General features: G+C 42.8%; 1 protein-coding gene across 1 annotated transcript in view; it reads right to left on the reverse strand.

The window, feature by feature from the left end:
* Window positions 1-13,805, reverse strand: part of RC3H1 (ring finger and CCCH-type domains 1) — a 77,802-nt gene that overhangs the window by 37,441 nt on the left and 26,556 nt on the right. Inside the window, 7 exon segments of the mRNA XM_067300565.1 lie at window positions 62-174; window positions 2,100-2,218; window positions 4,409-4,541; window positions 5,706-5,906; window positions 6,840-7,015; window positions 8,245-8,484; window positions 9,825-9,945. Coding sequence (XP_067156666.1) covers window positions 62-174; window positions 2,100-2,218; window positions 4,409-4,541; window positions 5,706-5,906; window positions 6,840-7,015; window positions 8,245-8,484; window positions 9,825-9,945 — 1,103 coding nt within the window.

Consider the following 13,805-nt stretch of genomic DNA (forward strand, 5'->3'; position numbering starts at 1 on the left):
ACTCCTAAGGATAAGGTGCAGCAAAGATTGGACTGATTTCTCTCGTAAGAGGTGCACTTACTTTTCCAGCTCCTCCTGTGAATGTGCAAAGGTGCAGCTGGCCCCGCGGGGGCACCCTCCTCTCTGCTTCATGTCTCGGCACATGTATGTCTTGTACTTGCTGTGCTGAGGAGGCTGACAAGGTTAAAGAAACAAAGAAAGATACCTGAGAACAAGCGCACTTAACCAAGAACTGAATGTATCCTCTTACTAAAGGACTGATGCGTGACTGTTCAATATTCCTTCAATGTACCCATCCCAAGAGTACCTACGGTTGAACTGAATGACGGGAACAGCATTCACATTTGGGCCTTCAACAGAACTGAAAGATTCAGGAGTAGGTATTTTGACAACTAAGTCACTATCAGATTTTTAAAATACTTTTATTCTAATTTAATTCTACCGGAGCTTGACTGGAACACAGTCGTATGCTTCAAGAAACAGTAAAGCAGACAAAATTAATTTAGTCTGAAAGATCACCACGCTTACTCAAAAGACATAAGTATGCCATGCCAAAACGCCAAACACTGATCAGGCTTTTTGCATTGGATTTAAAGTTGAATTTGGTGAGTTACTTTTCCCATGCTTTCTGTCAGCTCAAAATGGCACTTCAGCATCCCTTTGGTCTTCATGTACAGCTAAATGTCATTGAGTTCCCTTGTACCCTCCTTGGATTAAAAACCTCTTAACTATGATAATTATTTTTGTCAAAAGGTGAGAATGTAACCTTGCTCCTACGTGGGTCAGCAGGGTATGGGCTGGCTTCTGCCTTGTTCTGAGCTTGGTCTCCAAAGAAACTGTGACTTAATGCAATCTTGCCACCTGTATGTACACCCATTTGCTAATTACCTTAGATAAATTTTGACAGAAGGACAGAGGTGGTCTCAAAGATATTAAGTTCCTACAGGTTTCATAGCAAGATTAAATCAGTCAGAGAGGGAAACACCCTATCAGAGTTCCCACCACGGAAAGGTCTGGAAAAATAAACCTTTGCTTTCTAAATCCAAAATGGAACTTGGCTAGAAGATACAAATCTATTAGAAGCCAATCTGCAAGCTATGATTTTTTTGCCCCCTACAGCAGTGAAAAAGGATTTAGGTGGGGTGTATGCGAGCTCCACAGCCCTCTGCTGGCCACAGCCGCCAGCCAGCGAAGCCCGATGCTGCGGGGAGGATGCGCGCTTTGCTTTCCGCGGCGGGAGGCTGCGCGCTCCCTCCCAAGCTAGGCACTGCGTGCCAGGCAGGGCTGGGTGATGCTCTCCCCAGGACCAGGGCTACAGCAAGCACCCTCACGAGCCTCCTCACCCCGCTTTCCCTTGTGTTCTCCCTCTGCTTTTCCTTTGGCCAGTGATGGGGCACATTAGGCATCGCGATGAATCAGAGAGTGCTAAAAAGGTAAACCAGCAAAGAAATATTCACTCTGATGTTATTTGGGGCTTTACTTGTTTGTGGATTTCCCCCCCCCCCCCGCAAGAGAATCTCAGCAGCAGCTAGCATCTACGTCAGCTGCGCTATACAGTGAAATGAGATCAAAGGAACATGCGGCGAGACAACTGTGCGATACGCTAATACATGTCTGGCAACAGCATTTGGTTTCAGAAACTCAGGATGGTACCTTTCATGTAAAGTTTTCCCAAATCTTTACAGCCTCCCAGAGCATTAAACACAGGTATAAGAATCATTTCCTTAACACAGAGCCATCTGACTGAAATGTTTCACGTTAAAGGCAAAACAAGAAAACTCCCACAGATCCCAGTGGTAGCACCCTGGCCTTCTCCTCTCAGCCTCTAATCAGGAGGGCTGCTTATTCATTTCCCTAAACTGGCAGCTGGATCAGATAATTTTCTTTTTATCCTAGTGAGCTGTGCAAATTAATGCAATAGGATTTTTTTTTTTTTTTAAACAAACATGGGACTGCAGGGACATCCTCAAACCTTCTCCTTGTGAAACCAAATCTCTCCAGATGACATTTGCAAACCTGCACTACTAGACCCAGCCAATAAAACTTTGGGGCAAGCATTTCCTTAATTTTTAAGTTCTATGAAAAGTTTTAGCTTTTACCTGTTGCTGGTCTGTTCCTTTCTTGCTGTGATTCTGAATATAATCAACTAAGCCATGAACCACAGTCCTCACGGCAACTAGCCCGTTTTCCAGTTGTTCCCATGTTGGAGGTGGAGCATCTATAACACCGACAGGAAACAGAGTATTATTAAAAAACACACACGCGCAGAAAAGGAAGAATTTTCCACAATCAGGTAATGAAGAAATTCTAGAGTATCACAAAACTTTATTAGACCACCAAGCAGTCTTATCGGAAACAAATGTCATTAAATAAAAAACCTTCAGCACCTTAATTCAGGAATACTTATCACTTAAAGAATAAAGCTTCTTACAGACTCAAGATGGAACTGCACAAAACAGCAAATGAGCCAGCAAGCCAGTTATTAGCATGTCAAACTATCTCCTACCAAAACTTTCATATCCCACCGAACTCCAGAGCAAATGCATTTAACAAACTCTGCACGTGATGCAAGGTCCGGCTGAAAATGCCACCTCGCACTCTGACTCCTTTAGGCAAAAATCATTCTGTGCAAGTGCCATCACCACTGGTCTAGGTCACGCAGCCAGTGGCACTGAACAGTAGCAGAAATTACTGCATCTCTGTTGGGGACGGGGGAAGAAAGGGAATCGCAAGGCAAATCCATGTATCAAACCACCATCTTGCATACAGCACTGCGAAAAAATTATGTAGTCTTAATCCAACAGGGGCTCTTGCTCTTCCTAGCTGACCAATTTACCTTGCTGCTCCATCTGTCCCAGCAGATGGTACTTCCCCTGCGCGCCTACGCATTCTGCCACAATACCTGGGACCTCGATGTGCTTTACCAAGTGCCTTTCAAGATCTTTAGCACAACTACCTTCTACGCTGTTCACAAGGACTCGATGCTGCTGGGAGGACTACAGTGTGCCTACAGGACAGCAGGGGAGCAACTCAACAGCGCAGCAGAGAAATGACATCAGCATCGGACTCACCCACCAAAATTTCAAGTGGGGCTACTAGTGCTCCTCTTTCCACATCAATCTTTGGCTAAAAAGTATGCAGTGCACTCAAAGTTTTATCCTTGACTAGTTACAGTACAAGAGATTGGGTAGGAAAGCACTGCATTGTCTTTAGCTGTAAAGTGCACCTGGTCTTCACTTGGAAGTAGAGCTTGTTTAAGCAAACTGAAACCAACAACTGCTACTTTTATCTCCTGAAGTCACAGTTTAGGCCTTCACACTCAACTTTGACATTAACCTTGGTTTTACAAATACGTAACAGGCATAAAATAAAACCTCAGCCACAGAGGTGTCTGCTGCCCCTCCTTGCTCCCTCAGCCAGTCTATCCTCACAGTGCTACTAACTTCCAACAATTTCCACCTCCTTCTCCCCATCACCAGCTTAGATTTTGTTCCTCATTTATGTTCTTTCCAGCTCACTTCCCCTTCCCAGTTTGTCTTTCCACACATTTGCAGAATGACAGATTAAAAAGAAAAATAGTAAATTCCCTAGAATAGTGCATCTGTCTTGTCTAGAATGATTTTTGCCTAGCTTCTGTCATTTCAGTCTATCAGGCTTGTATTTTGGAATCCTAAATAGTTTACATGCAAGATGCCTTATGATTTTAAGCTGCCTCCAAGAGATACTTCTGAGTGCAAAGTCTGCAGCCTAGAGAACTTGAATCAAAAACTAACATGCAGAATTTCTAGAACAAAGCCATGCAATTTTTAGGTAAGAAGATAATGGAAGTCCTTAATCTGACAATTGTTTTCTTAGACACTTCCCCCAGTTTACAAATGGATCACCTGCTCCACTAAAGAACTGGAGAGAGAGAAATATCTCAGAGTGACAGCTAAGACCTTGCATTAACACAGTGGTTCTACCAGTCTTACTGAAACCAGATTTGCAAAGCAACAGGAAGTGGCATGTTTACTAAACAGGTAAGAGGAAGAAACTAAGACTGTTGCAAGTCCCCTCGGTTGACATTACCCTGTATGAAGTACACACCATGTAACCTCACAGGATTACATGCGTTTAACATCCTCAGTCACCTTACCCGGTGCTTTCAAACAAGGAAGCCATCCTCAGAGAGGTGGTGAAATTATTCCAGTAATTTTTTTGGCTCCACCTTTGTTTCAAAATAGTTTAGTTCTTCACACAAGTTACTGCTGTTGCCAGGTTGGTTTTCAGTATCATTCAAGAATCTTAAGTTTATCAGTTACAGAGGATGTTTTCTTCCCCTTGAGGAAAAGCTTTCAATTCCCTAACACTGTTAAATTTCTCCTGATAAACTAGAAGTTATACGGCTTTACAAAATACCTAGACTTACCTGGACTGGGATCAATATTTGCCAGGAGTTCTAGGTGGGGTCGAAGACGATTCAGGTTAGCTGGATCTCCAGTCCTCTGGAGGGCAATAGTCAATTCCTGAACACTCTGTGCAAATGAGGCTGGGGTCTGCAACTTAAAAAAATTATAATAATTAACTTTCTACAGGCAAAGCAACCCTCGTGGTTTCTGAAGGCTGCTCCATCAGATCACAGAGCTGTCTTCCAAAACTGAAGCAGAACTTTTTTCCACACAGGCTGGTTTCAGCACCCTGTATTAAATACCTCCTTCAGCCTTGAGAACACACCCTTTCTTGGGCATTCTAAGTTAAAATATAGCTCCAAACAGACAAAACAAAGGCTGGCATTACTTCCAGCAGTGAAACCTGTTTCTTTTCTGCATTGTGCTGGCACTCAGAAAAAATGCAAAATATCTGAGACTCATTTAATTAAGATTTCTGAAGAATCTCATATATCCAATCCCTGAATGAACAGATTTGCATCCTGCTTTACACCAAGTACAGCAAGACAGTGGAAGGACAAAGATAGCTAACAATGTTCCACTTACTAACACCACACAACCTCAGTATTTAAAATCCTGTTTTAACTCTGCATAGATCCCTCAGGAGAGATCTGTCAGGACACCTGAAAATCAGGTCAAATACATGGATGTCTACCAGTTTATTCTTGAAGCTAATCCTCCTGCATGGAAGCCAAAGCAATTGTTTCACAGCTTTTGTAACCACCCACCAAGACAGTAAGGCTCAGTTTTTCCCACCTAATTTAGATACTTATATGAGTTCCCTAATTTAAGAGCCCATTTGTCCTACACGCTCTCTATAAAGAGCGGAGATCCAGGCATTTTCAGAGGTCAAGTCATTTTATCTAAGAAACATGTTGACATCTCTCTGACTTCATTTAGGTACAGACTGGGGGACTGATTTTCTTTCAACTTATGGACTAGCTTCCCATCTGGAAACAAACTATTAAACAGTTTTACTACATTGGTAGTAATCACCTGTTTAGAAGGGACACATCCTGGCTGTGCAATTAGACTCTGGTTTCCTACCTACCGAAAGAGGTAAAGTAGAAAGAACAGGATGGGACTGGGAGCAGAATTTATTAAGTTCTAAATCTATATTCTCATTATTTAGGCCAAAAAGGTTTTTGAAATAACAGCACAAGTGATCAATGGGTAAGATGAGTACATCTGAACACCACTTTTCATTCAAGTTACAAGCTTATACATCTACAAACAGTTACAGACAAGATAGACTGGGCTGACTGTAGGTGGCTTTACCTTGTCAATGATAGACTGCATGTGGGATTTGTGAGATTGGTCTCCGTATAACAGTGAGGACCACTGATCCGGTGCAATGCGTAAACCTGCTTCCATAGCAATTTGAACTATCTGGGAATCGTGTTCCCTTCTCAGAGCTTCATAAGTCCGGAATTCCTCTTTCAGTTGCATCAGGGAGGAATCCTCATCACGCTTTGTCACCTAGTGGGGAGAAACCAGCCGAGTACAACTAAGCAGGATAAGCCAGAGACGATGTAAAGCCCAAGCCCGTCAGCAACCAAGTTCTTCCTCCCAAAACAAGCTGAACTGCTGTCATGACACTATGCAAGGAACACCACCATTATTTTCTACTAAAATAACAAGCTCTTCATAAACTGTGGTTACTATGAAATGGGTATCAAATATAATTTACTCAGAATCGGACTCAGATATTACTAGAGATGTCACACTTTCTAAATGCTTGTACCGGTAACTACAGCATCTATACCTTAACTCCCCCAAGCGTGAGATTTTGTTTGTATTGCAGAATTTTGTTTTAGATTTAATTAGCAGCAACAAAGCATTTTCCTCCTCATTCAGTGAAATGACATTTAAGGTGAGCACATAGCAATGGACCTAAATAGTGTGAAGTACCATTAACAGCTTAAGTTTTCCTTATACAACTCCACTAGTAAACCTCATTCTGATATTACAGTGCCTCATGTTTCTTTGTTTCTAACCACAACACCGCTCAGCTAACAGAACTGGGGCTCTTCCAGCTTTAAGCCTCTTTTAAGGAGATAAGTTACAATGACTTACATATGGCTTTTGTTACTGTGCATCCATTAAACCTGGACAGACTCCAAGCTTAGATTTACTGCTTAAAATTGCAATTTCAGCCTACATTGCCTTCACAGATGTAGGACAAAACTCTCCGAACACATACGGGACTTAGTGAGGAATACTTTCTATAACTATATGTATTTTTTAGATACATTTAATGGTATGGTACAATGAAAATTGAAAATGAAAAACAAAAGATGTTTTTTAGAAGTTGTGAATGTGTGTTAAAACTCATTTTAAATTGGAGTATCTTTTGGCTATATGAAGAAGTATTTTTCTGTGTTATGAAACCTCTGAGCAAAATCTTCATACCTTGAAGCATGAGGCTCTGTAAAGAAGCTGGACAACATGCCCAATGCTAGTTTTAGAAGCCTGAGGGAATCGCGGCTCCAGCCTCTGAACCACAAAGAGAACCAAGACCTTCCGTGACAAAGCAGATCCATCTTCCAGGGCCAGCAGAACCAGCTTTAAAGCCTCCTCTTGCATTGCTGGGGAAAAAATGCAAAGAAAAGGGAATAAGATGAGAAAAGAACAACAAAGATTCCTGCATTTTTCTTGTGTTTCCTTCCCCACAAATAAACATGGGAGATCAGCTACAAGCTATATACACATGAAAAAAAGACGTTATGAAAAGGTAAGTGTAAGCATATAGATGGGAAAGGGAGCCTAGTGAGAAGGGAGGGGAAGCAGGGAAGGAGTACCACCCAGACTGTGACTGGGGAAATAGATAACACACTTTGCTCCTGTCTATACATCTCTCTTGACTATCAGTATAAGAGTTTTCAAAGAAGACTTATCATCTGATACCCAAAAGATAACAAGACAAAAGAAAAAAAATAAAAAAATCTAAGCTCCACACCCTATCCCAGCAGAGAAAGCTGACACACTGTGGAAGGGCAAGGCTGGTAGTTCCCAAGCAGGTAAAAGAGCAATCAAATAAGTAAGGTGCTGTAGCACCAAATATTTTCCACTGCTAGAAAACAAGCCTCTCCTGTCCTTCTCAGTGGCGCAAAAGTTGGCATGCACTGGGCCCTAGTCCTAGTCTTCCTTCATTCGCTTCAGTGGAAGAAAACTCCTATTTTAAGGAACCGACTTCAAGTTTCAAGATATTTTTTGTTGCTGCTCAACAAGTGAGTTCTGCAAGTTCAGTACCTGGACACCATTACGTTTTTAGGAAAATGAATTGTTTCAGCATTCTATGAAAAAGAATTCCAATTTAAGATTACGCCACTGTTTAAACATATACCTTCCTGATTGCTAAGCATGTAACTTTTCAAAAATACATACATACACAAATATGTAACAAATCTCCCCCCTGGAACTGTTTTCTATGTTTATTTCTCTAGCAAGGGGGATTAAAAAAAAAGAAGTCATGTCCAGTCACTTCCAGTATCTTACTTTTTCCAGAAGGGTTTTGCTTCCTTGGGGAAGGAGCAAGAGGCAAGCTACTTTCAATTTTAGCTTCTCACAATAACAAAAGGCCAACGATTATTCTGAGTTTTATGGAAGACTTGCAAAAGCAGTAAAAATGTGAGAAAGTCCATGACAGCAGCCCAACAGATGTATCATTAATTCTGAAGACCTACTGTAAGAAGTTAAGCCACTGCCCAATAAAATCACTCAGGCAATTTCAGTGACAAGGATGCCCATTTCTCAGCCCTCCTCAATCCGAAATTGCTTCTAATATAGCAGCAGTATTGATTTGGATGTTACCTACCTGGCCCAAGGAACTGGCACCCTCTGGCTCTCACCGCAGCCCAGAGGTTGGAAGAGAGCTGCTGAGGGTTTTGATGCTGAAGAATGAGCTCGGTAACTGTTCTTTCACCAAGTGACCGTGCTGCACGCATGGCTCGGATCCGTCCCTCCTCCTCTACTAGTTGGCAATGAACTAACGTCACGAGTTTCCTTTGCATGGGACGACTTAGCACGCTCTGAGTAGTACTGTTAAGACCCACACCTTCAAAACAAAACAAAGCAAAAAACACGCTACTTCACATCCTTTGGCACCAACCTGCAGCTGCTGCACTGGAAAATTGCAAAGCCAGTTCTCCCGATGTCGACTTTGTTAAACAGAATGCAACAGCCATGGCATATCAAAAATTCATTTTTATCAGTTTGTTTTACTCAGCACTAAAAGCAAACAGTTCTGTGGAGTCGGCTTTCCCACAGATTCATACCTTCTGATTGATTTGACTCTCTAAGAAGGTACAACCTCTGGCGAATTCTCTCCCCCTGTTTGGGGTCTCTCCTGCAGCCTCCCATATGGATTTCCAGCTGCCTAACCTCACATAAACTCATATTGCAGACTTTTCCTTATTTTTGAGGCTTGCAGGGATCATGTTGTTCTCTAACCACCTGTCTATTTTCGCAAAACATTCAATATCTTACCTATATTTGAAATCTCTATTGCTTTGGCCCAGCCAAACCAAACTGATGCAAGTTCAGAAGTGTTTGGTTGCGGTGAATGAATACATTCACAAATATGCTGGGATCCACTGAAACCAGGATAAAACCCAGAAATGACTGGCTAGACAGACAGCTACAGTATTGCTGTCATTCAGAGATTTACCTGGAGTTTGTTAATGCGGCCGCTAAATTCTCAGAGCCGTGCTGGCATCACACTGCACTATTTGCAAAAGCTTGAGACAACTTACTTTTTGTAAAAAATCCATTTTTGGAAAGCAGATGCCCATGACGTTCACCTGTATTGCTTCATTTGCTTCTATGTCTAGGAAGGGTTGATTGATTTTTCCAAACCCAGCATACGTAACATATATGCACACACTATATACACTTGAACTCAGTGAAGTTTTGCTAAATTAACATTATTCAAATGGACCCAGTTGTTGTGTAAGGTCTCATATAAACAGAGGGTAACTTATTTCTCTTGTATGCCCTACATCTAACACATTACTTCCTTCAATTTATTCCTCCACCACAACAAAGCTGCATTACTACCAGTTATCTAAGTAAAGCAGAACTCAGGAAATAGCAGAGTTTTTACTTTTACTTAGTTAGCAGAGGTCAATCCAACTTAGTAAGTTTATCTCAATTTACTATACTGAATCCAAATACCTCTGCCTTTTCTCAGTATTATTTTGACATAATGCCTTTAAAGATGTTCTCCCCAAGTGAAAACATAACCTTAATGCTCAGAAAGGTGATTCCAATTTGATAGTTTTAAACTAGGTCTAGGTCAATTTCTCCAACAGACTCCACCTGTAATCATTTGGAGAGTTTGTTATGCATTTTATTTGTTTCCAGCTTTCATTTCAAAGGAAACAACACAGGAATTACCTCTCGCGCTGCTGAGTGGTTTGAGGTACAATGCTAATTCTTCCACACATTTCTTGCCCTCCTCATAATGCTTGGTGTCTTCAGCTCCACTACACAACGTGATGGGCTGCTGCTCTGGAACCTGAAGAGGCGACATGGACGTCTGTGATGAATATGCATGAACAAGCAGCAGTCGTGCTTACACGCACACGGCACACCGAGCTTACTGATATCAAGCATTTCCTGTTTTGTTCCCCTTCTCTACAGCTTTTCGCGTTAGTAAGCAATATGCGATTATTCATTTTAATGAACAAACAGCTCCCACCTCTCTCTGAAAAAATCAGTTGAAGTAAACTGCTTTTTTTTTTTTTTTTAAATCTTCACTTTATGAGCCACGGTATCAGACTTTTTATTTAGTGGCTGATCTGAAATAAAACCAGAATGCTTATTCCATGACAGCAAATATTAGCACAAGAAACATAACATTTCTTATAATTATAAATTTTTGCTGAAGCAGCAACCATTCCGAGACATGGCCAAAGCTGGCCAGCCAAAAATCAGAATTCCTCAGATAACTCTGGTTTGCAAGAAGGTGCAGATTCATATCTGGGACCTGGCAGCTCTAAATTACCTAGGGATAAGTGTTCTGAGCTATTTGGATGGGGGGGGGGGGGGAGGGAGTTAGCAGCAAATATATTACAGCATATTCTGAAGAGACCCAATTAATCAAGCTGCAAGACGACATTATCCTACACAGTGCATACGCTCACATACGCGAGCATTAATGTGGTATCGCAGGCTAGTGAGTTTTGTTTTTATAATATTTTGGCTGCAGCATTTATTTCTTCATCCAGACATTCACCAAAAACCAAGATCTTTCAAAGAGATGCTGGACTTTTCTCCAAGTTTTAATTTTGCTCTTCTGTTTTTCCCCCAGTTAAATTCTTAATGCACTAAACACATTTGGGGTTCCAGTACAGCGCTGTACTAACGTCCATAGACATCACTGCTTAGTAATCAACTCAAAAAATACACAACAGTGAAGAGAACGGGAGTTTCTCAGGAGACTAAATACGAGTGCTTTCCGCATGTTCTCCCGAAGTGAAAACCGATCTCAGACTGCGACTTCTGTATTTCCCAATCAACCACCACCCCAGTGGCAACAGCGTCGTGCCGGTCCCGCGGAGCTGCTTACAGGGAGCCACCACGGGCCGCGGCCTTCTTACGAGCGCAGGCCTTCAACGCCGGAGCCGGACACCTGGGAACCTGCTCCCCTTTCCACGGGACCCAGCCAGGTAAAGGGGGAACTTCACGATTGCATCAATGAATAAAAGACAGACAGACGGATAGACAGATGGATATTTTTTGCCATGTTCTACGCATTCAGTCATAGTCCTGAGAAGTGGGAAACTGCTGAAAAGGATGTTAAAATAAAAGCGTCCTTGCTGCAGTCTGGTGACATCATTTTCATTAAAGCCTCAGCTTAGTATTTTTAAATGGGATCTACTACACTGCAGTCCCTCCTGCTTGTTTCATCCTCAGAGGGCATTTTAAAGCAAGGCACAAGAAAGGAATACCATTTTATATCCAGACTTCAACATTTTCCTGAAGGTTTTTTTTTTTTTCCCCCCAGCCTCCTAAAAAAAGCAGGAGTTTTCACACAAGTTACTTAAAACATCTGCAATTACTGAAAAGTGTACATACTCCAAAATTCAGTTAGGCTTTCAGTATTTATGCTCATTTTCACTTTATCCTTTTTCAGCCTGGACAAATAAAAGCAGAGCTGGAACACCTTCTCCTTCAGAGACGCTTTGCCCTCTGCTTTATTGCCTGCTGCGTCTGATAGAAAAGAACATAGTGCGTAATACGTGTTTGATGAAACCCAGTAATTACTATTTTATAAGATGCTCCAATTTAGTAAATAAACAAAAAGTAAATAAATAGGGAGTTTATATAATCAGTCCCTTAATACAACTCTAACCTCAAAAACATGTGGAGGATGGAGCACGAAGAGAAAAAACCTTTGCAACTGAGCACAACAGCCCTTCTGAAACTCTGGCGCAAAACAAGAAAGGAAGATCGAGCGCGCAGAGCTACGTTACGGGAACTCTGTTAGCGGAGTTTTGGACACGACACCCAATACGTTCAATGCGATGCCTGCGAGAGCAGCATGCACAGCAAGGCATGAAAATACGACTGCCCGAGATTCAACAGATCTGTGCAGCCAGCACGCTTGTAGTCGTACCAGGAGCAGCTCCAGTCATAACCACAACTCGTTTCTCCTAACTCCTGTACATCTGTGTTGCCACCAGCATTTTCCATGAATAATTCTGGCCAAGTACATATGGTAAGCTTTTACATTACCATATTGAGGAAATACCAAACACACATTCACGGGCAGAAGAGAGAACCCAGCCCTGCTACACAGTGCGCACACGTATACAACAGGGCAAAATGCTCGTCCCACCGACGGGGGCAGGAGCTTTCCTACCGTTTTGGATAAGTCATCTGTGTTTTAATTATACCATCCTGCTTTCCCTACAGCCTCGGCTAACTGAGTGTGCGCTCAGGGCTTCTCTACTGCAGAATAAAAAGTTACCAGCTGTGTAGCTCTTGCTTTCAAACTTGGTGACCAAAACAAAGTCTTCAGGTCTGAAATATAAAATGCAACAATTAAGAGCTGATACTACCCAAAAGTAGCAAATTCAAGACTGTCTGGATCAGACACCTCCTCTCTTACTCCTTTTAAAAGGAAAAAAAAATAAAATAAAAATAATTCTCTCAAGACAGCAGGGTTAGCCTGGATGCCTTCCTTGGACTATTATTTCTACACTTAATTTGTAAGTTTTTTTGCTGCCTCTAAGCAAGAAAGCTTTGAGCAAAAGGAGATTCGGCAATTTTATCTCACAGAGGCCGCAGCCATAACTGTTTCAAGAGCAGCAGCCTCAGCTGGCCGGGTTTCCCAGGACTTGGGCAGCAGAAACACGAACACCTCCAACACCCGCTTTCACACGAGCGGAAAGCTCCATCCCCGTTTCAACGCCGCTGCCCTGTTAGCAGCCTGCGCAGCTGAGCCGGCCGCGGATCGGACAAGACGCACGGCACGCGTGCGCGCTGGGGCAGGCACCGCTCGCTCTGCCCTCCGCACTGCTCTCATACGGTCTGGGCACGCTGCTGTTTGCTCCCGCAGCACTCAAGCCTAGCAGCCACCCCAACCTGAAAAACAACTCGAGCGTTGCACCGTTCGGCAAAGACTGCTTGGAATAGATGGGGGACAGGAAACGGCATTCAGCACCGGATTTCTACCTTGAATTAAGGCAGATTTAGCATACAGTCGCGCCAGCGCGCTGGAACGCCATACGCAGCTCAACTCGACCAGCGAGAGATGGGGACTGTCTGGGCAACTCGGAGAGCTTCCCCCTCCGCCAGAAAAACTCGCAAGGGCTAATCAAGCTATTCAACAGACCTCGCCGAGTCCAACACCGCCTGTCTGCACATCGTTCCCATCGCCTCTCTTTGCAAAGGAAACCTCAGGATAAAAGCGAAAAGGCTTGCACCCTGTACTTCTTGTAGAGCAAGGGCTGGGCGAGATTGGAGTTTAGCCTTCCTCTTCAGCTGGAGCAGGTGTAGGGTGGAAGGATAAAGCCAAAGATGGTCATTTTGTGGTTTTCAGGAATCCTTGGGACAAGCAAACGCACTTCTCCACGCACACACCATACAACAGCAGATGCAGTGCATCTCTCAGCAAACCGTACAAATAACTTGTCCTCCTGCTGGCACCTTCACACGTGGTTCCAAAACGTTTCACCATCTTAGAATTAGAATAGTCAAAAGAACAGCATTTACCAAGAGGGGAAAAACGGTCAACACATGACTCAGAAGTCACAGGAGATGTGGATTTTTGTTTTGGCTCTGTCAAGGAATTGCTTTAGGACCACAGAGAGATCATTCAAGCCCAAAGCATTTTGACTTCCCCATTGCAAAATATCCTTTTGGGAGCGT

Source organism: Apteryx mantelli, chromosome 8 (genome assembly GCF_036417845.1).
Source record: "Apteryx mantelli isolate bAptMan1 chromosome 8, bAptMan1.hap1, whole genome shotgun sequence".
NCBI classification, from domain to species: domain Eukaryota; kingdom Metazoa; phylum Chordata; class Aves; order Apterygiformes; family Apterygidae; genus Apteryx; species Apteryx mantelli.